This window comes from Hoplias malabaricus, chromosome 11 (genome assembly GCF_029633855.1).
Source record: "Hoplias malabaricus isolate fHopMal1 chromosome 11, fHopMal1.hap1, whole genome shotgun sequence".
NCBI lineage: Eukaryota > Metazoa > Chordata > Actinopteri > Characiformes > Erythrinidae > Hoplias > Hoplias malabaricus.
In genome coordinates, this window is record NC_089810.1 from 17344019 (window position 1) to 17367561 (window position 23543).

A 23543-nucleotide genomic window follows, 5' to 3' on the forward strand; every position below is an offset into this window, starting at 1 on the left:
GACAACCTGCTCTTCAGAAACAAGCATTTCTGTTCACCTCTCAGAGAGAGAGAGAGAGGTACAAAGAATCAGACTAAACATAGCCCAGCTCTACTTCTGACATGTAAAAGACAGAAATAGAAGGAGGTATTTCAGAGGACAACCAAATTATTTCCAAAAATATCACCAGGACCAGGAAAGAAGAGAGTAAACAATATGGAGTTGGGGTTGAACTGAGGGAAACAAGCCTATGATCCTCCTCTGGGCCATATGGTCCTGCCAAACAATTTCTAAGACATTCATTCATTCATTATCTGTAACTGCTTACAGTAATCCCTCGCTACTTCGCGGTTCATCTTTCGTGGATTCGCTACTTCGTGGGTTTTTTCAAGGGGGCTTATGGCCGCTATATCGCGGATATTGAAGGAAAATTTAGGAAAACAGTGAAAGATGCATAGACTAGGTGCCAAAATATATCATTTTCTTATGGTGTGTAAATTAAAAGTATTCTTTTATTATTTACATGTATTAGACTAGGCCTGTAGGTGACAAAATATATCATTTACAAGTATTTCTTACGTACAGTACATGTATTGTTCATGTCCACATCCGAGTGAAATTTACTTATGCTAAATCACAGCTTAGGAAATACTCTATTAAAGAAACTGGTAGGATATCACATGTAGTTCCAGCTGAAAAACATTATAGAATGACTGTTTAATGCAAATGGTGGGTTGTTACCAGTACAGGGAGGGTTTTAAAAGTCCAAATACTCATTAAATACATAAAAAATATCTTTCCTCTACTTCGCAAAAATTGGGGGATGTGCGAGACCACCCACAAAAAACGAGGGTTCACTGTATTCAGTTCAGGGTCGTGGTGGGTTCAGAGCCTACCTGGAATCATTGGGCACAAGGCGGGAATACACCCTGGAGGGGGCAATTTCTAAGACAAGTACACGCAATTTCCTCCACATACCAGACACAGTTTGGTATTTTCGTAGTATATCAAATCCTCACACATTAAGGACAAGATTAAAGCAAGGGAAACACAACTGAATATTCACAAGGGGAAGGCTGTTTTCATATATTGAAAATGACCCCACAATGTTAAGGTGAAAATTGTAGTTATTAGATTGTAAAATGCCTGCCATTTCATCATCTTCTTTATGAAAAAACGCAAGCATGCATAGAGTTATTATACAGTACTCAGTTTCAAAGAGGCCAGAAAATTTGTGAAATGCAAATAAAAACTGAAAGCAATGAGGTCAACTTTGAAATGTATTTAAATGAGCACAATACAGACAGAAGATGTTAAGAAATTGTAATGGATAAATTGAAATTCATTGTCTAATTCAATATGACTGATTGATTTAAGTTCAGTTTCAGAAGGGTGTGTTCAGAAAGTGTTCAGTAGGTTTAAAAGTAGGTTCAGTAGTGTTTCATGTTCAGTTTTATGGTGAATATTTTGTCAAAATCTGGGGTGATGATTTTCATATCATTATTTCAGTGAAATTCAACATTTCAGCGATGCAAAATCAGCATAACAGTAAACTGTGCTCAACTAGATTTTTTAAGTGTTACTTAATCCATTGCATTTTCATTGCAAATTTCAGTTTTAATGAGTTGTTTTTAAGTAAAAATGAGTACATTTGTGATTTTAACCACAATAAAACACATACACACAAAGGCATGCATGTGGGCATGTAATTAAACACATAGAAGGATGCATTCATTCACATCCTGTGCCCTAGGATTAAACCCTGGTATGTGTGTGTGTGTGTGTGTTAGCCTGCAGAGGGTTACTCAGGTGAGATTTTTTAATGCTTCACGGTAATGAAGCAACGTCATCAGCAGCAGCAGCAAGAGCAGGAGCAGTGAGGGAATGCCTGAGAACAGGCCATAGACAGATGCAGAAGAAAACAATACAAAGAAAGTATGCAAGATAATAAATAAATAAAAAAGCCAGAAAAATTTGACTTACAAACACATCCATTAGCATGTGTTCCAGTGTAGTCTCCAGCTCGTCCAGTCGACCTGCCAAAGTCATGATGTCACACGTAGCTCCACACCAACCTTCAGAGAACCTGCAGCTAGCCTAAATGGGCACTAAAGTGAACTACTATCGGCTCAAATAATCACTGTTGAAGTTATGCGACCACTTCTGCTATCAAGAAGTCATAGTGAAGCCAAAACGGCTGTCCAGCTCAAACAAGCAGAATATGCAGAATTTATGAAACATAGATATGCACCAAACATCTGTCTTCTGTCCTCACATCTGCTCTCAATCCAAATGTCCAAAATGTTCAAAGGCCTGAGAAGATACTTGTGGTTAAATATCTCTGCATGAGCTTCATGAATCTGCTCTAGATGCAGGATCGGGACATCCTCTTCTCCACACGCTAACAGAAAGAGTCCCTTTGTCACTGTGCCTCTGTAGTCAGTCCAACTTTAGTGCGTGTGAGATGGTAATTGCTTCAGAGGGTGACCAGCCCTCTCTCTCTTTCTGTGTGTGTGTGTGTGTGTGTGTGTGTCCGTGTCCGTGTCCATGTCCACTTTAGTCATGTTCAGCTCTGGTCTGATTTAATGATCATCCGTGTCAACATGCCATTCACTTACAGAAGAATACACTCCCCACCTCACTCAACTTGTTCTCTCTAAGACTACACTCAGACTTCCCCTCGTTTACAAACACATAGAGACCAACCTTTATTTAATTTACAGACAAAAAACCTGGTGAATTTATGTATTCAATGTTTCTGTGTAAGAAAAAAAAGCCTTAAAATATATCACGCAGAAACCTCGACATCCAAATGTAACACAATCTAATAAGAATTCTCCTCCCTTTGCCTTTATTACATCTTCCATTCTGTTTGTAGACCTGCTTTCAGTTTTTAAAAGGAGTCTGCAGGGATACACCCCTCTCAAAATGCAGTTTCAGACATTAAATGCATTTTCTGCTTCTTAAGAACAAAGTTACATAATATTTAAGCACTGTTTTTCTGATGCTGAAAAATTCATCTCCATACTTCCTTCCTTGTGTAATTCCTGAAAATGATCCATTTTTAAATAAGGCACAATTGCATATTTCATAAATGAATGTTCGTTCATGACTGTTGTCTGTATACGGGGTGTCATGGAGACCAAAAAGGACAGACCGGTCATCTGCACATACGCTCATAACTTCATTACTGGGAATGTCTGTCTGATTAGGAGGATTTCTGTGTACGCGCATGTGTCTCTTCCTGGTGCCAGTGCAGTCACAGTGGATCTCTTTGTGTGTATTTGGGGCTGCAAGGTTTCACAGCAGTCGTTAGTGTGTCTGTGGTTCCCGTTCACACAGGCCTGCTCATCAATGCTGCTTTGTGTGAGCCGCAACAGCACGGAACCTCTCTGTAAGGATCCCACCGCAAAACAAGGCAATGTGCCGGCCCTCTGCTGTTACGTAAGAGCATAAGGGGGTCTGTTTTTGTTATTGAATGTGTCCTGGACGGTATGCAGAAGATTAGGAAGGGCGGTTTTCATTGCTCAGGGCTGAGGTGGGGCTCCTTTCTGAAGGCGTTACTATTATTGTGACAAGAGTGGAATAATCCAGTGGACAAGTGTTCATAATCAATAAACAAAAGCTTGACCCAGCTCGGCTTGACGCACTTTTCCACTACCACAGCTTCCCCGCAAAATGGAGCCAGTGATGCTGCAAAAAGGGGAACCGCAGGCTTTGAAAACCACAACTACGTCTTGGTAACTTTAAGTTCTGTTTACTCATTATGTATTCATTTGGTTCTTTGGTTTGGTTCTCTGCCCTTCGTTGTTACACATCCGGCTCTTGCTGGAGTTTTTAGTGTGTCACCAATCCATGGAGTGATTGAACATCTTCAAAAGATCATGGGGTAATTTTAGGAGCTGCTGTTGTGTGTCTAATAAAACAAATGTGATCTCTGCAGTAACACGGACATTTTACAAATCGATAATTTGTGTCGGAGGTCTGCATTTCTCTGGCCAATCAGCGCTCTGTCACATTTAATACCAACTCAGCTTGATTCGAACCAGGCTTGAGCTGGGACTGAAAGAGAACCTCGTTGGTCCACCTTGTAGATGTAAAGTCTAAGACAGTAGAACATTTCTTGCTGCAGTTTGTGTTGTCTCCCTCCTTTTTTCTTCATCAGTGGACACAGGACACTGGATGTTTTTGGCTGGTGAACTATTCTCAGTCCAGCAGTGACACTGAGGCTTTACAATCTCATACTGAGCCACTCATACCAGCACAACACACATCACCACCACGTCGGTGTTACTGCCGCGCTTAGTATTTTCAGATGAGTGTTTGGATGTGTAACATTAAACCCATTTATGTGAGGACCCATCATGTATGAAACCAGACATCTAAAGTGTTTATACAAATACATTGTATAACTATATTAGACTTAAAAAACACATGTTTTAGGCCAAATTCTTATATTAAGGTTTTTATGTAATATATGAAATAAACTCATGTCATATATTCTGCATATAACCTATTGTCTTTTTATCAAGTCATGGTGGAGAGATACATGCAGGGTTCAAGGGAAAGTCACGTGTCCACATTGTATTTTTTGCTGGGTTCTCCACTACTTTACCATCGTAAGTTTCCCATATGCTGGGTCACTGGATATTCTAGGGACACTGTGACCCTTGCTTCCTTCCACTACCACTGTAAAGAAAGTCAGTAAGCCACTTCAAACCCAACCACAATGACTTTGATGGAATCTGGTTTACATCGAAAGCCCACAAAACTCATACCAGTGTTTCTTAAACAGGGTCAAGCGCTCATTTAAGCACAGAAAGGGCTCGTTTGCATTGCATGACCTTCTGCAGTATCAGCACTGCCAAGACCAATATCACAATAAAAATGAATTAACAATACAAAAACAGACAGAAATAAAGGACACAGAGAGAGAGAGAGAGAGAGAGAGAGAGAGAGAGAGCGCTGTAATATTAGGTTATGACTCCAGTTGAGTAATGCTTTTGACGCCAGCTATTCTCCATCTGTTGGCATTCATTAGAATATCTCAGAGCTCAGGAATGATCATAAACTCAAACACCCACAGGCCTCATCCTGTGAGCGCATATGCATCCACACCTGCTTGTGTGTGTGTTTACATGCTGAAAACTCAGAGCTTAGTCTATCTGGTTCCTAAGGTAACTGCATAAAAAAAATCAGAAAATATGAACCAAATACGCATTCATATTTAATGCTCCCCAAACACTGCTATGCATAATGTAAAAAACACACTGTCCTAACTGTTTTCCACAGAGTATTTAAAGATTCAGTCTCTCTCTATGGGATCCATTAATATCCCTCTACTTCAAATTCCATAACATGCTGTGCTCTCTCTTTCTCTCTCTCTCTCTCTCACACACACACACACACACACACTTAAATGTTACACATTGTAACATATAAAAATTAGGGCTCCATGCATTAACCACTATATCATAATAGACTAAATTAATATCCAAATAACTAGCATGATTGAAAGGATGAAAAGATGAAAGTATTAGAATTAGACACATTTTTCATTTTCATTTCCCTTTAATTTCCACTGCCCCTATACCTCTCGTCTCTACTCTCTCATCTGGACATAAGGCTACCATAATGTTAACATACAATCTGTATAATCCATGTCTCAGCTGCGGCTACAACCTTGTTAGTGTCTCAGCAACGTAAATCAAACCATATGCTAGGCTTCAGACATGCAAACAGGTGCACACACATACACACACCTTTAACTCCTACCTGGCTGAATGCCCCATGGGCAAATCCTGTAATGAGGGTCATTAAAGGTGTTAGCGTGAGGATTACTCTATAGCTGTGTCTCCTGTGCAGATGGAGACAAAGCCAGGTGTGTGTGTGTGTGTGCGCATGCATACATGTGATATCAGACAACCCATTACTACAATGACACTTGATAAATGACACTATTAAACAACAGATTACTCTTTGCATTATTAACCACCCTGAAAATGGCATTGAATTGAATGGATTAATACACGTACATTACATTATTTATGAAATGTATTACATCAACAGAATTATTTTTCAAATGAACAACAATCTTGAGAGTAAAACCAGGTTTAAAAAGGCACCCCCCTCCCCAAAAAAAATAAAAAAAAATAATGTTTACTCACTCCTGAACTGAACCCTGAATTATCAAGCTGGAATGCAGGTAATTTAGTGATAACTGTCAAAATAACAATACTGACAAGAGGCTTGTGTATGACACCTACAATCCATAAGAACTCTGCCAAATTGAAACACACACACACACACACACAAACAAAGACACACAGCCGTGACATTGATCTCTTGCTGACTTATTGACCCTAAGAGCCAGTATTCATGATAATGACCCATGATCCTGCTGATGTCACTCTGTACTCAGCCCGTCAGTTCCCCTCAGGAGACACAGTTCATACTGCAGTCACAACACTGCAACCCACATCAAAATCCACCAATCATTAAATAGAATCTTACCACTGAACATTAAATAACTAATAACTGTCACAAACCACTGATCCACTCAGAACAATCTACATTTACCTATTCATTTCTGTGGGCTCCAAAAGTCATTAAATGCTTCAAACATGTTGCCATTTAATGAAGGTTCTGTTTTCCTACAGATACATTATATAGATGCAACCCTGCAGAAGAGAAAGCTGCTAAGAATCAGCTCATCAGTAACACACTATTCCCATTATGAAAGAATACCAAAAAGATTCCTTTGCTGTTTTTTGTTCTGTCTTAATTGTCAGCACTTTAGATTGTTTAAAAATTCTTTTAAAGCAAAACCCCTTTTTAACTTTGGTAAAAATATCTAGCAAGTGTTTGGGGGGCTGTACAACCACCACACATTTGATAAAAAAAATCCAAAAATTGTCAATTTGTTCTTTTAGTAATAAAACTGTTAAAACATTATTGGACAAAACATACGCTGAATTGAAGATTGATAAATATTTCTATAAATGTCTTTATTTACATGTGGGACTAGTAAATGCAGAAATGAAAAAAGGAGCACAAAGTTTTGTTCATAATACAAAACACCGGCATCAGTGTTTTTCTTGTTCATTTTATTAAAAAATACATAATAGATGATCTACCACCAAAGAGCAAAGAAGACCCAGAATATTTAAGAATTACAATGACTTATTTATTCAATAGTTAAAGCATATAAAGTTTTAGGAGGCTGTGTGCAGCTATATGGAGTTTTATAAACACACTAACGCCACAAAATATCTCCCCACCACTTCTCTTTTTATGATAGTTTGGGGAAAGACACACACTCACATTAAATAAGACAAATTCAGCAGTCCTCCTTTCTCTGTGTGTGATATAATACGTGTGTAAATGTTGCTGTGTTCCAAGTCATAATGTGGAGCTTGTGAACTAACAAATGGCGAGTGAGGACCAACATGCATGGTGTTGTACCAAACACAGCCCCAGAAACACACACAAACGGAGCATGTTCCTTATTTCCTTTTATTCAGCCACGGTTTGCACGAAAGAACCTACTGTTCTTTGGTTCCAGCTGGGAACAAATGTTTCTGGGTCGCGAACCAGTTTGTGTCGGTGGAAACACTCAGAATGGTTCCAAGTTTATTTCACAAACTGGAATGTGAAATATGGCTGAACTAACAGTTCCTACTTGAGCATGCACCTTTCAATATTAGGAGTCAGTCAGTCAGTCAGTAAGCGAAAATGCCTCTTCTAGGCCGACCCGGTTGGTGGTCCAGAAAAAACATCTCAGCAGAAAAAGGAGGTACTTCATTCTTTCTGCACCACTTAGTAAATGTAGTAAATGTATCACAACACATACTGAAATTCTTTATGATAATTATGTAAATGAGTTGGCAAAACCTCTTCGGTGTTTATTCTAATGAACTGAAATGCAATAGTGAAAAATCAAACATTATTACGTAATTGTTGGTGCTACACATATACATATGCATGTGTTTACATGTGAAACAAGTAAAAAGCCTAACAGCATTTCCAGGTCATTTCAGAGTGAGAAAAATATTGTGAGCACATTCCAGGAGTGAGCACACATCTCCACACACATCTCATCTTAGTAAGACTCTGCCAACTTCTCTAAACATCCTCTTACCTTAAACATGAACATCCTGGCAGGAGGAACTAGAGGCTGTCTCTAAACAACTGCTGGATTTGGGCTGGCTTATAGCCTGCAACTGCTCAGCCTCGACAGTCACTGAGTGGCCAAAAGCCACTTTTGTACTTTGGTAGTTTTCCAGTTTTTGTTTTCTTTACAAATCACAGCATTTGAAAAACTCTCAAACTGAACTGCATTACACACTATGATACTCTCTCACACACTAACACACTGAATTAGAGCATGAGAGCAGAGAAAGTAAAGTCAGGTCAACTACTTAGTGACAATACATTTAAGCCTCATGACCCAAAGCCTCTTTAACTGTCCTTAACAGTAGCTGACAGACCGTGCCCTGTTAATCCACTGAACTGAAGTCATTCACTATGTGTAAAACACAAGAGACAATCAAAAATCTCCCTATGAGGGAGATGTATAACGGTGTAATGATGTTCCTTCATGTTTGGGCAAAGCTGGATCAATGTCATTTAAATATGTTTATGTTATATATGTTGTAATTACGTTTTTATCAAGAAAAACTAGGAAATTTGCCAACATCACTCTGTTTTTACTGGCAAGAACCTTCAGCATGGAGTCCAAGCAAGACAAAGGAAACAGGTGCGGGAGAGTTAACAAACAACATGTGTTAAAGGGGGGGGGGGGGGGGTTGGGGGGTGGCAGTGAGGATTGGCGAGTCATTCTTACCTTGAACATTTAGTGACAAAGACACTGATTAGTTAAAGTGGACTTTCCTTCCTGCGATAGTTACATGGATTAGTTAAAAAGGCCTTTCCTTCTTTTGACTAAACGAGGTGTGCGGGGGAGGAGGTGGGGATTGTGGGGGTGGGGGGGGTGATATTGTAGGGCTTGTGTTAATGTCCTCGATTTGAAAACAGCTAAGATTTTAATGTAATTATATCAAAGATTTTTTAATTGATTTTAATATTGATGCGACACTACAGACCATTGGCTGCCTTTCAGCGTAGCCCTGAGAAGGCCACTTCTCTGAAAAAACTGTATCTGCATTTATATTCACTAACTTTCCTCCCCTAGCAGTAAGTTTTGGAAAAATAATCATTCATAACACTCCTCCTTCCCAGATTCTTGTATGCAAACTCCACCAACCCTGTGTCCTCCCTGTTTCTACATGACCTATATACTACAGCAGAATGTGCTCATGTGCAAAGTAGAAGACTCCTAGAACTGCAGGCCAAATTCTTTTCAGTCATCCGTCCCCCTTCAGTAAGCTTCACCGGAAGGTATAATTTGCTCTCACCAAAAGTATTAACATTAGAGTCTGTGTTTATTTAAACATGGCTCAGGTCAAGAGAACGGGGTGTTAGAACAAAGCCGTATATCAGATGCAAGCAAATAAAACCTTCAGTTAACCCTCAGCCTACAGCTCTCTGACTTTAACCTGCTGTGCCAGCACATCATTTGAATGTGCTGAAAGCTGATGTGTTTATATGTGTGTGTGTGTGTGTGTGTGTGTAGCAGAACTTGCTGGTTTGATTTAGAGAGCATTAATACATGATTATAGACCAAAGCTTCATCAAAAACAGTGCTGCAGAACTGCATCTGTCCTGATGCTGAGTCACGCTCTACACTGTCAACTTAGCTCTTTCTAGGACATGGAGTGTGAGTGTGTGTGTGTGTGTGTGACAGAGAGTGTATGTGTACTTGTGTATGCATGCAAGTGTGTGTGTGTGTGTGTGTTAGTTATGTGTCTGAATCAAGGTCACCTCCACTGCAGTAAAGTGCAGAAATGCCACCGCCTCTTTCTGTCAGAGTTTTTTCTTTTGTGTCTGCTTCACCAGCCTCCCTCTCTTTCTATACCTATCTTTCGTTTCCTCTTTCTATCTCTCCCCCTCTCTCTCGTTGCTTTCTTTTTTCTTTTATCCTTCTTGTGCGCTTTTCCAAAGCTTCACCCTTTCAATTATTAAAAGAAAAGCCCCTCCTGAGCCTGGCTTGTAACTCAGTCATCAGCCTTTCCGTATATAACATATAGTCTCTGTCCAATTGAAAGCACGTATCTCCCAAAATAGTAACTTTAAAGGAGAAGGGAAAAAAAACATTTTAACTTTGTAAATTTCAATGGCCGCCGCTACGACGGAGTTTTAGGGCCACAGCGGTAAAAAAAAAAAAAAAAAAACAAGATTCCGAGATTAAAGTCAGAATTCTGAGAAAAAAAGTCGGAATAATTCTGAGAAAAAAAGAATAATTCTGAGAAAAAAAGTCAGAATAATTCGCTGCGTATAATGGAGCAGACACAGTGTAACTGTGGAACGCAATGTGTTGCTTAAGTTATGCTATGGTATAGATTTCAGGAATAAACACTCTTCTCTTCCACATCAGGGCCACAGTGCGATTAGTGTTTAAACCCTGAATCGGTGCACGAACCCAGGGCGTGTAGTTTCACGATACAATTAATGATCACGAAAGTGATGGATACAGAACGAGTAGAACTCCGGCGCCCACGAGGCTCCATCGCGTTACGGCTCGGACTTGTACAAAAAACTAAAGCCTTATGCATGAATTATTTATTAAACGCATTCACAGACATGACGCAGCCCCTGACTGAGATGCATAAAGTCTTTAGTTTTTTGTACGAGTCCGAGCCGTAACACGATGGAGCCTCGTGGGCGCCGGAGTTCTACTCTGTTACACTGTGTCTGCTCCAATTCTCAGAATTCTGACTTTAATCTCGGAATCTTGTTATTTTTATTTTTTTTTACCGCTGTGGCCCTAAAACTCCGTCGTACCGCCGCTGTGTTCACATGGTGCAGTAAACTAAAAATCCACAAAAATCGAGATACATGTGTTTAATTGTACAGCAACAATATATAAATATATAATAACTCAGTCATCTTCTTGAAGGATGCCAATTATTTCTGTCACTGTTCAATCACAGCCATAAAGCACATTTGAAATAGAAGTCGGAAAATCAAACATAATTATTCAAGTACATCTATGTACATAAAAGTGTTGGATCTCCTCCCTCTAGACATACATACATACATTTTCTTTTCCGCTTCTCCATTTCAGGGTCGCGGTTCTCTCTAGACAGTGTTCCCGAACACTGAAAAACAGGGTGAAAAGTGGCGCCAAATAAGATGCATATAAAAGCATGCAGTGCAACAGACAAGACTCCGGTCTGTAATTGTAGAACTACAAAGAGCTCCAGTCTGGTCAGTGGAGCCGAGCGAGCTGGAGGCCTTAAATGCTAAGCACCACTTAATGGACCTCCATGAATATTTCACATTATTTTAGTTACTGACATATATAAGTATGAATTAAAATGAAAACAGCTGAACAACGCCGCAGTAAAACATCGTTATGACTGACTGTTATGACAGTATCTAGCTATCACTAGCTAAATAACTAACATTATTCATGACAATAGCCTAGCAATGAGCTAAACTCAAATTTAGAGGTACCGTTATTCTTGTAAATGTGATCAAAGTTGAACTCGAATTCATCCGACGCTATAAACCTCCGTAACGCAGCTACGTAGCCGAGTATAATCTGAGCCACCGAGTTTAGCGAGTCAAGCTAACGTTAACTAACACCAACTAAAACAGGCGAAGTGAGTGTCCTTACCCTGTTTACCTCCATGTTACAGAGGCTCTTGAACACCTTTCGTTGGTGTCCTTACATGCCCATATTGTTGGAAAAGCGCCAGTGAAATGAGCTACAGATAACGGAGTGAGCGGATGGTCCTTTCCAAAGTGCCCGTTTAAAGTTGAAAAATTGAGTCCATTTTCTGGATATTTTGGGATCTTTGGGCCATTTGTGCACAGATGTCCCACTGTACATTGAATGATTGCAGACAAAAACAACACACTTTTTCGCCATTTTGAATTAAATTAAGTGCAGCTTCTAGAGTTGTTGTCCACCATCTACGTCACAGGCAAGACGCCTATTAGAGTTTCCGAACACCGTTGGGGGGGGGGACCAACGGTCTTTTAAACCTTATTCCTTGAATCAGTAAGAAATAACATGTTTTCTGACTATCAACAAACACAAGTTAGGAACTCAAATTCCACTGTATTTATTTCTTTGACACTTTCATATCGCTGGTGCTTCGCATTTAATGTTACAGCTGATTAGTGTAAGTGCAGGTAATATCTGTTGCTGATGTTAATCCATTCCAAATGTTTACTTTTTCATTGGATCAAAGATACCACACTTCAATAAAAACAGTAGGGCTGATAGGCAAAATTAGAGGCACTTTAAATTAACTTTCTTTTTGTGATTAGTTGTGGCATTCCGCATATCTGCAGGCGTTCAACACATGAATTTATGAGTAATTGAGGTTTACATTTAAGGGAGAAGGAGCATGTCTCTCTCCTTCTCTTTCAGAAAATTCGTGCCTGTCTCCCCTGGAGGTCAATCTGTATAGCTCTGTAGCTCCAGGCCTTCATTAAAAATCACACAGGCCCTACCTCATTAATCAGAAAAGCTGCATAATAATTTACAGTCTGCAACTGCGCAAATCAAATTATAACATAGGATCATACATCAGAGATGAACGTTGAAATAGATCTACATCTAAATATAAATGCTGCTGAGCCCTCGAAGAGACGTCTGCAACAAAAGTGAACTGAAACTGCTGTGAACGCATAACAAACATTCAGGATTCATTTGCAGGGGCTCAGCAAAATATAAGCCCACTATCGGGGGAAACTAGATGCTTTTAAGCTTGACAAGCCTTTAATACTGGAGGCCACTCACTCACACATCGTTACATGTTCACCTGAGTCCCGAATCACACTCCCACTGCTCATTGTGTCCTATATACTGAGCTCAGCTCAGCTCAGCGAGAGAAAGAGAGAGAGAGAGAGAGTAATTCTCGTCCTCATAAAAAGGCACTAGAGTGAGTCACAACTCAGCATTTTCTGCCCTACTAAACTTAGCCCACTTTTACACTGTTCAGAGAATATCACTATATTTCATCTGGAATCAGCATCTCACTCTCACACTGCATCACACAATCTCTCTATCTCTCTTCTGCAGGCTGAAGTGAGTGAATGTTTCATGAAGACACTACATATTTCATTCGGATGGAGCCTGAGAGACTGCAGGAACATGGGATACGCCAGTGAGACACAGCTGAAGACGAGGAACTACACACATGGACATTCAGTGAGACAGCATCATTAAAAACACAGGCACTCACAGGAAAAGTGTAAGAGTAAAACAGAGAAGTTGGTGAGTCAAATACGAAGGCACAGATGTGCTCTTACAAGTTTTACTTTTGCTTACGGATTCTAACTCTGTCCACGTCTAGAACTGTGTGCTCTTTCCAATACTAACCTCCAGGGCAACTGTCACACTTCGACACACATATGCAAACACACACAAAAGTATGTCGGAGAAAAACATCTTACTGAAAGAGACAGAGAGACAGAGAGAGAGAGAGAAAGAGAGAGAGAGAGAGAGATGACAGACAGGAACACAGCCCTGATGTCTTGCTGACTGAGTCATTCAAGGGCACCATTCTTCTTTCATTATGTCTGCATACAAATCAGACTAGATAGCAAATAGTGCCCTCTTTTACCATTCACCTCAGACTCTTCACAGCAGCATATTTAAATTAATGGCTTGACCACAGAAACAAAGACATTTCTAGTGTCCAAACTTTTCTTTATCATTTCTAAGCTGGAGCTACAAAACTACAGTAATTAACATATAAAGAAAAAAGTAAACTTACAGACAGGCTTTTCACTATCAGGTAAACATGCTAACTTTAATGGGTGACTACCTGCCTGTTTTTATAAGGACCCTAGTGGACTCTACTCACTTCTACTCAGCTCTTTAGCATTTCTATTAGGTAAATGTGGTACCTGGTCCCTGGAAGTGGGTACTTCGGTTGTCTTTGCTCACAAGTGGTTCTAAGCAAGCAGAGTAGGGACTAAACGTGATAAACATTGCAGAGCACTGATTGGCTAGAGAGACTTGTCTACACAGCGAAATGCAGACCTGTTTATGCATTATCTGTAACCGCTTATCCAGTTCAGGATCGCGGTGGGTCCAGAGCCTACCTGGAATCATTGGGCGCAAGGCACAAGGCAGGAACACACCCTGGAGGGGGCGCCAGTCCTTCACAGGGCAACACAGGACACTTTTGAGTCACCAATCCACCTACCAACGTGTGTTTTTGGACTGTGGGAGGAAACCGGAGCACCTGGAGGAAACCCACCCGGACACGGGGAGAACACACCAAACTCCTCACAGACAGTCACTCGGAGCAGGAATCAAACACACAACCTCCAGGTCCCTGGAGCTGTGTGACTGCGACACTACCTGCTGCGCCACCGTGCCACCCCAGACCTGTTTAAGAGGGGTTAGCCTACCAAATAAGTAAAACCCTGAATTTTCCCAGATGTGGGAAAGTAAAGACTTGTCTACACAGCGAAATGCAGACCTCCAGCACAAACAAACAATCCCCAAGCTACAGCAGTGGACAAATTTGTTTTAATACCACTCACAACAGCAGTTTGTAAAATGGCGCCACATTCAAACACTTCCTGCATTCGTGGCTGACAAATAAGTCCAAAGAGAACCGTAAAGAACAGCAAAGAACAGTGTATGATCTGTGTTCAGTCTCAAACAACAATGTGAATACACAATGAGTAAACAACACGTTACCGCTGCGGTTGTTTCCAAAGCCAGCAGTTCCTGTTACAGACGGTGTTTTACAATGTCCCCCGCTACAATTCAGGGCAGCTTTTATAGTGGAAAACAAACTAGGGACCAAGCAGGTAGAGCTCTGTACAGTCTACTCTGTTAGACACACACAGACCTCGTTGGTCCACCTTGTGGATGTAATGTCAGATACAGTAGCTCATCTTTGGGTGCAGTTTGTGTTGATCATTCTCCAGCCCTTCAACAGTGGACACAGGATGCTTTTGGTTTATTATTGGTCCAGCAGTGACATGGAGGTCTCCAGCATCACTGCTGTGTCTGATCCACGTCAGTGTCACTGCTGTCTGTCATACACTGTCATACCTGCTCTGGGGTGGACCTGACCACTGAAGCGGAGGGTGACATAGAGATAAGAAAGTATGCAGAGACGGTGCGGTGTACATATTGGGGTCACAAGTCACATGTAAAAACTGTAAGATATTAGTCCTTAAACACTAATCTAAAATGAGTGTCGTGAATATAAATTACTGTAACGACACAAACTCTATGGAGCCAGGAGTGTCAGCCGTTTGAGTTGCTACTTTGCTGATCTCAGCCACTCACACCTCTTCTGGGACTATGTCAAATCCAACATTCAAAACACTACAGAGGACAAATATGACAGCAGCGCAAGGGGCTCAGACCAAAATCTGTCTAGTTTGCATATGTCAGGGATAATATATGACCTGCTGTCTCCAGGAGTCAGTGAGAGGGAGTTGAAAGATGTGATGTCAGCGCTTCTGTAGACACCATGTGGTGCTGAGAAGCTACTGAAGACTGTCTAATGTGGGCAGTGTCCTCAGATTCTCCAATACCCCTCCTCTCACATCAGAATGAGTGTGTGTTCTCTTCCTTCCTTTAACCCTTCCATCTAAGCAACAACTGGAATCACGTAAACCAATTTCACGCATGAGACTACCCAAGGAGGTACTCCAGCATACATAATCACACACACACACACACACACACACATGATCAAGTATGTACACCCCTGCTCCAAACACACACACAGAGTTTAATATATTTACTGACAAGAATAGGGCGTATATCATTAACTAATTTGATGCAGAGAAGCCATATTTTATTCATAAGACATTATGTATTCATTTTTGATGACCTTCTAAACAGGTGACTACACAAATGTTTTCTGTCATGACTCTAAAGTGCCGAGAGCCCCAGGGAGCTACTGGAATTATATATATATATATATATATATATATATATATATATATAGAGAGAGAGAGAGAGAGAGAGAGAGAGAGAGAGAGAGAGAAAGAGTGAGAGAGAACGAGAAACAGAGAGAGAGAGAGAAAGAGAGTGAGAGAGGGGGAAAATGTGTGAGAATCTGTGTACATATGTCAACAGTAGACGGGTCACACGGTGGAAGGCATTTGCATAAATATGTGTTTAGAGTAAGGGATCAGGGATTGGAAACAATATTATTGTCTCATCTCTGTGATAGTTTAGACCCCAGGGACTGAAAAGCAAATAGTGCGCATGAGAAAGCGAGTTTGTTTAGGAAACAGCTCTTCCTGCGCAGTGGAAGAAACAACAAAAGAATGTTTGAACTTCAAATACATCTCTAAATACTAGTGGCTGACCACGTCAACAGAGCTAGGCCTTCAGTTTAAGCATCAGCATTAAAACCTATCAACACAAACACAAATGTCCCACTACTAAGACTAAAGAATGCTAATTATGCATCATATTGGGTTTGTTATTATACTAGCAGCAGTAGCATCATCAGACTTGTTTAAGAGGGGTTAAACCCCCACCAACATTTTTTATAAGCCCACCAAATAAGTAAAACCCTGAATTATCCCAGATGGCTAAAAGACATGTTACCTAATAAACTGATACTGAACACACTGTATATATATATATATATATATATATATTTTTTTTTTTTTTTTTATCCATCCATCCATTATCTGTAACCGCTTATCTCTGGGGTCCAGAGCCTACCTGGAATCATCGGGCGCAAGGCGGGAATAAACCCTGGAGGGGACTTTATATTTTATTTTATATATTTATTTGTTTTATATATATATATATATATATATATATATATATATATATATATATATATATATATATATATATATATAGAGAGAGAGAGAGAGAGAGAGAGAGAGAGAGGGAGAGATTACAGACACATTTCCCTCAGAAAAGTGGCTCAAACTGTAAAGATTTGGTAGCAATTAAAGCTAGCTAGCTAAAATGCTACATTTGCAGTAATCTGATAGATTAATCATCAGTTTGTTTTTCCACTGGACTTTTAGAAGTATGAATCATTTTGTTTACAACATTAAGCATCATTTCACTATGAAATAAGAAGAAACAAAAGTGACAAACGTACATTTTAGTTCCCAGAAATCATTAGCCCTTCGCTTTGTAGTCCTTTAGATACTGCTAAAGACTTAAGAGCATTAACCATATGCTATAAAATATGTTTATGAAGAAGCACAGCCTGTTTCATTTTACTGTAACATGTTATTTGGCTATTCACCCAGGTGCATTTCCCAAGAAGTAATTGTGAGAACAGAGAATGTCTCCTCCCACCATTGTTCACTCCGGATCAAAAATGCCCCTCCAGCGCTCTCCCTTGTTTCTGAATGCTCTTACGCTATATTCATGTGTTTACAGGTAGCTGTGCTTTTTTCATTCTATTGGCTGGCCTGAGTAGGCACTGTATTTCATCAAAGAGCAGCCAGCTCTTACGTAAGTGAGAGTATTAGCCAGAAGTGTTGACAAAGTGTTGTTAGAACTTTCTGGGTGGATACATCTGTTTCTCTGGTGTGTGTGCTTGTGGTTTGGATCTAAAAGTGAAACACATCAATCACTTTCAACGTTTCTTTTTAAGTAGCACGCGAAGGGCCTGATTTATTTCTCTCTGGCGTTAAATAAGAACAGCTACTCGATGTTTAATTCTAAACCCAGCCCTAAGCTAGCCTTACCTAGCAGATGTGAAGAGAGACAAATACAGAATGAAGACTGAGGAGAAATATGACAGGGACAGAGAGAAACAGATAGGGAATGAGAGAGATGGGTAAACTCATTCTACTCCCTCACCCTCTCATTATCACAGCTGAACACTCCTCTTTCCATCTGTCTGCCTCTATTTTAATGAGAGGGGTCAGGTGCTACCGGGTTGTGGGGAGGGAGGTGTGCTTTAATATTTCCCACTGAGATCCCTTTAAACGGGCTAATAAAAAAGCACCCAGAACATCAAACACCTACACCCCTACATAGCAGTAAAAATACGTCATTGACTCCACGCACTTGACTTTCATTACCATATTACAATCTCTCTTTCTGTCTACCTGTTTTTCTCGCTATCATTCTTTCTCCCATCTTCTCTCTCTCTCTCTCTCTCTCTCTCTCTCTCTCTCTCTCTCTCTCTCTCTCTCTATGTATATGTATGTATATCAGCAGGGTGTCCCATCAAAAAAATGATCCCCCCCAGGGACATGCCAATCAACTCTCCAGACATAGCCACAAAACCCCTGCAGGCGCAGGCATGCGCGCACACACACACACACACACACACACACACACACACACAACAAAGAGATTATAGAGCAATGAGGAATTAATAAGATCCATAAACAAGAGCATCCTTCAACTCTGACTTAAAGCTGGTAAAGCTTCCCCAAATACCAGCTACTACCCCCCCCCAAACCACCCCCCACTTCCACCTCCACCACCACCTCCACAAAAAGAGATTTTCTAAAACACTAGAAATCTATAATGTGGATATAAATCTACTGCAGTTGTGTTTGGCAGTCAAATGAATAAACACTGACCTTTTGAGATGGTTTATGAGGTCTTTTGATTGAACAATTTCACCAAATTTATTATTGCACAAAATCAATTATTTATTTGTCAAATATAATAAACCCACAAATACTAATAAACAAACAATATATTGCACAGCCATATTTAAACACACACACACACACACACACACACACACACACACACACACACACACACACACAGGTCACTTGGGACCAACACCAGTGATTCAATGTCAAGAGGGATTAATTATGTTTACATGCGTTCATAATGTAATTACGTGTCACCACAATAGACAATTCCAGGGATAATTTTATTGGAAGGAGCAAGTAGGAGATGCATCCAAAGGTTGGAGACACATTGGTTCCTTTCTGAAATAAACTCATGGTATACATCTGTGAACATATGTAACATGGCACATTTTAATTTACTACATGTATTAATAAAGTACATTTTAACACCTAGCTTCATTTTCAAAGTGTCTTATTATGAAAGCATATTTTTGCATATTTTGTTAAAATCACACATCAAATTTAAACCCATTTTCGGGTTTGTTTTTAATATATGCTTTAAACAATAGCAAAAATATTTGTAGTGTTTATTGTATAAGTCGCTCTGGATAAAAGTGTCTGCTAAATGCCATAAATGTAAATGCCAAGGTAATGCTGGTCAAGCTGAAAAAAATCCTCATGGCCTCTTATACATCTTGTAGTCAAACACATTTGATAAATGTAGGCAGACATTTGGTGGGGGAGAATCTACTGTGATAGCCCTATAGTGGGCAGGACAGGCAGTAATTATTAATCTTATAGCACCTCACTAACATATGCTAAACTCTGACAGCTGCACCAGACCAGAGTGAGCATAAATTACACACACACACACACTCATAGACAGGTATGAGTGATGAGCAGGGGTCTGAGGGTAAGCCTTGCACAGTGCTCCACTTTAAGGGTCACTGAAATTCATCTTCACACACTCGCAACTTTGCTGTGTCTCGTCTGTCCCTCTGCCTGTCTCACACCCTCCCTTTTTTCTCTCTTTCTCACACACGTGCGCACACACACACATACACACACACACAAACACATTTTTACTAACACATACTGTACCTGTCATGCAAATTCTGACTTAAACAAATATATTCATTTATGGACATACTTTTAATAATCCTAGCCTATCTCTCTCTCTCTCTCTCTCTCTCTCTCTCTCTTTCTCTCTTTCTCTCTTTCTCTCTCCCTCTCTCTCTCTCTCTCTCTCTCTCTCTCCCTCTTATTTTCTGATGGTTTAAATCCCATGGGGATAATTATGCACTGCCTATGACCCTAAAACTGACCTCTACTCCGGTCCAAAAGCACAAGCTTCAGGACAGCTTTGTTCATTTCACATTCGCTTGTATGGAAGCAAAAAGAGACTGATATAATAAAATGCACTGAAGAGGTCATTCAGCTGTGCCGATATTGAAATGCACTATGCAGTCATTTCCTGTCGTCACATTTGTGTATTTTTATACCAGTGTGTTTTTAAATAATACATTAATAATTCTAAATCACCACAAAGACTGAACAGTATTTATTATTTTTTTTAAAGAACCTTATTGCTAATATCAGTCATTGTTTAGGCAGAGGTTCACACTCATTTGTATGTGTCTTGCCTTTGTGTGTGTGTGTGCATGTGTGTGTGCGTGTGTGTGTGTGTGTGTGTGTGTGTGTGTGTGCGTGCGTGTCTGTGCTGCAGGGTGCTGAGGAGCAGGCTATCTCCAGAATGCAGAGAGAATTGAGGGCTGCTGTTAGGGAGTTCTTTGTGTGTGATGTGTGATGTAATGGTCCTCTATTCTTTCTCTCTCTGTGCCAGTGTGTGCCAGTTTAGCACAGCCTGCTCTAACCCACTTCAGCACCTACTGCGCCCTCTCCTGGCCACAGGCAGTAACACGCAACATACTGGTCATATGTAGTGGACTACAAAAGCTTTCGCTGACACTTCACTCTTCTACTCAACCCTAATCACTGTTATTTAGCACGTTATATATATCTGAATCTGAAGATTAATTAGGCTTTGATGTTATTGGGTAAGAATTCTTGATCGTTTGGATTGATTAAGTTTTCAAATCAATAATAAATCAGCAGAGCTACATCAATGCTCAGTACCAGCTGCAAATGATTGTAAAATAAAACCGTATTAATATACATTCAATTAATGTTTGCCCTGTTTATGTTTCCATTCTTACAGACATGAGGTTTTAAGACATTGTACACCTTAGTGACATTTCACCCTGTGCTGCCCTCTGGTATTATATTAGAGATCATGTATGTGGGGGAGGTGGTGATGTGCTAACTCTACAGTGTGAATACAATAAGGAATACGCTGCAGCTCCTTTTGTAGGTTAGTGTAGAAGTAGGCTGTCTTTAACCAGCTTATTTTAAAAACACACATTTTCATGCCTTTACCTCCCTTTCACCTCAGAAAGTAATCAGTTTAAAGCTGCAAATCCCTCCATCCTACTGCAGATAGTAATATCAGACTTTGATCACATATTGCAGACTACCTGCCTTGATTAGGTTACAGATGCGAGCAGGGATTATGGATTAAGGTTAAAGCTTTTTAAAAACTACGGGCCATCTCTCCTCACTCCAACCCATCTGACACAGGTTCACACAGAGCCAGTGTAATGTAAATTCATATTCTGGGGAAAGGAGGGATGTTATGTGTCAATGGATGTGTCTAAAAACTTACTTCATACTATACATACTACACTAATGATTGGACTCCTGTTTGTGGCGTCATAGTTTGTTGTTTATTACAGAAATATGCAGCTTTGGAAGCACCCTACTGTATATTTCCCAACGTTTGAGGACACTCTAATGAGTGAATATATCTAATATTAAAACAATGACCTAGGGCTGTCACTGTGGAAAAAAAATCCTGTGTGGTGATTTAACGGGACTCAACACGGCGATGTGCAACATTATCCTGATTCTAGTGCTATACTCCTAACTGTTGAATTGAACCGACCTGAACTGTTCCTTTTGAGGGTGCTCCATGAGGTTGTGCTGCTGCACGCATTTGGGCTTCAAGAGCTGGATGAAGAGTAGCTAGATGAGACCTCAAATTCAATGCATTTCCTTGTTTCACCACCACCTTTCTGGCACAGATTTTGCATATTGCCTCTTCTAAACTGGTTGGCTTTCTCGTTCCATTTGGTTGAAAGCTGAAGTGCTCCCAACTGGTGAAGCTGATACAACTGTACATCTAATCTGTTTTGAAAAACAATTCCATTATAAAAGCACAATGAGGAAAAGATTCAGAAAATCATGTAAATAATTTAAAAACCTTTCATTTTTACTCAAACCCTTTTGCTGGAAGTTTACGTTGTAAAGAAATAAAGAAGGATTTGTTCTAGATGTTTGTGTCTCTCACACAGTGTGCCCTTGATTTGATCTTCAACCAATGTGCAATGAATTAATGAAGGAAGAAGCAGGGAATACACACACACACAAAACCACAAGTGTACACTTGAGGCCTAGTTAAGTCAGATATCAATCTGAATCTCACTACATGACATTAGAAAATGAATTCGTCCTGGTGGAATGAGAAAATGCACAACTGCTTAGTGGTTTCAGAAGTGAAATGACTGCTCCAGATATAGAGGAGAAGCTGAAAACTAAATTGGTGAAGCTGACCTAGATATTTTTGGCCCTAATAGGCCTCTCTACTGGCTCTGAATAAAGATGACTTCAAGCCAGAGAGGTCAAAGCACCAAAAAAAAAAAGCACTCACTTACATAAGCATAAGCAAACAAACAAGCACTGAACTGCAGAACAGCAGAGGTGCTCATTGGAACTGGAACAGAAGCAGTGTAGCGTCAAACAAAAACCTTTGCATGGCTTGCGTTGTTGGGAGACACAGATCAACAGTGACTTATACACTATATTCATAAACCTAATGATCTGAAACTTTCAATATTATTCAAGAATTCATCACAGAGTTGACTTTTCTGGTGTAAATTTCAGCTCATATACTGAGACTTACAAGCCTAGCAAAGGTTTACACACTGACTGAGGAGTACTCTCTTAAGTGTTTTTTTTAAGTGCTTTGCAGTTTGCTTGTGACAAACAGGCAGATGATGTTCATAAGATCCAAACACATATTTAACTCAGAGAGTGAAAGAGACAGAGAGAGGGAGGAGGGGGGAGAGGGCCATAGAGAGATGGCGAGATAGGCTCCTTGTCCCATGGGTGGAAGCCTCAATTACTCATGTGTTCACTTGACTAGAACGGCTGCAAATGTGTGGAACGCACACAGACGCGCTGTGGTGAAATTAAAAGGGTACTCAGAACGCAAGCAAAGGACAACATACGCCGTGACTCACCACACTGCATCTCAATGAATGAACACATTTAGGGCCTATTAAATCTGCATTAACCAGCCAGCAACATAATCAGCTCCTATGGAACTGTACAGAGGAACTGATAACAGCTAAATATGTTGACAATTACCATATGTTTCCCACAAAATAATAAAGACAGCGTTTATGCGGTTGTTTAAAGAAGTCAGTACAAACACACTGGGAATCTGGAGGATATTTAACTTTGGAAATAAAAACACATGGCCATAAAATAGTGTTCTCTAGGTCAACAACCCAGTCAGTGGTGTTCGCAAAAAATAGATCCGGGATCCAAGATGGTCTCAGACACTTACAGTTTCCCATGTCTTGAAACTAAAGCACAGTTTCTCACTGGGGTACGGTATCAGTTTCTATCAGAGAAGGAGGAACAATGAATAAAACCACTAATACCATGCCAACACGTCTCTGTACATGATATATTCAAACATTTGTAGAGCTCTGCCTTGTCCACAAAGTTATCCATAACTGCAATAACAGTCTGCTCCTCTGGGAAGACTTTCTATTTATATATTTACATATTGGAACATTACAGTG

General features: G+C 40.1%; 1 protein-coding gene across 3 annotated transcripts in view; it reads right to left on the reverse strand.

The window, feature by feature from the left end:
* Positions 1-23543, reverse strand: part of frmd4a (FERM domain containing 4A) — a 145416-nt gene that overhangs the window by 85239 nt on the left and 36634 nt on the right. Inside the window, exon 1 of one of the 3 annotated variants that reach the window (XM_066684571.1) lies at positions 1963-2143. The exons of the other annotated variants lie outside the window; for them this stretch is intronic. Coding sequence (XP_066540668.1) covers positions 1963-2028 — 66 coding nt within the window. The 5' untranslated portion in view covers positions 2029-2143. Of the gene's footprint in view, positions 1-1962; positions 2144-23543 lie in introns of those variants that run through there. 3 annotated transcript variants of the gene reach the window in all.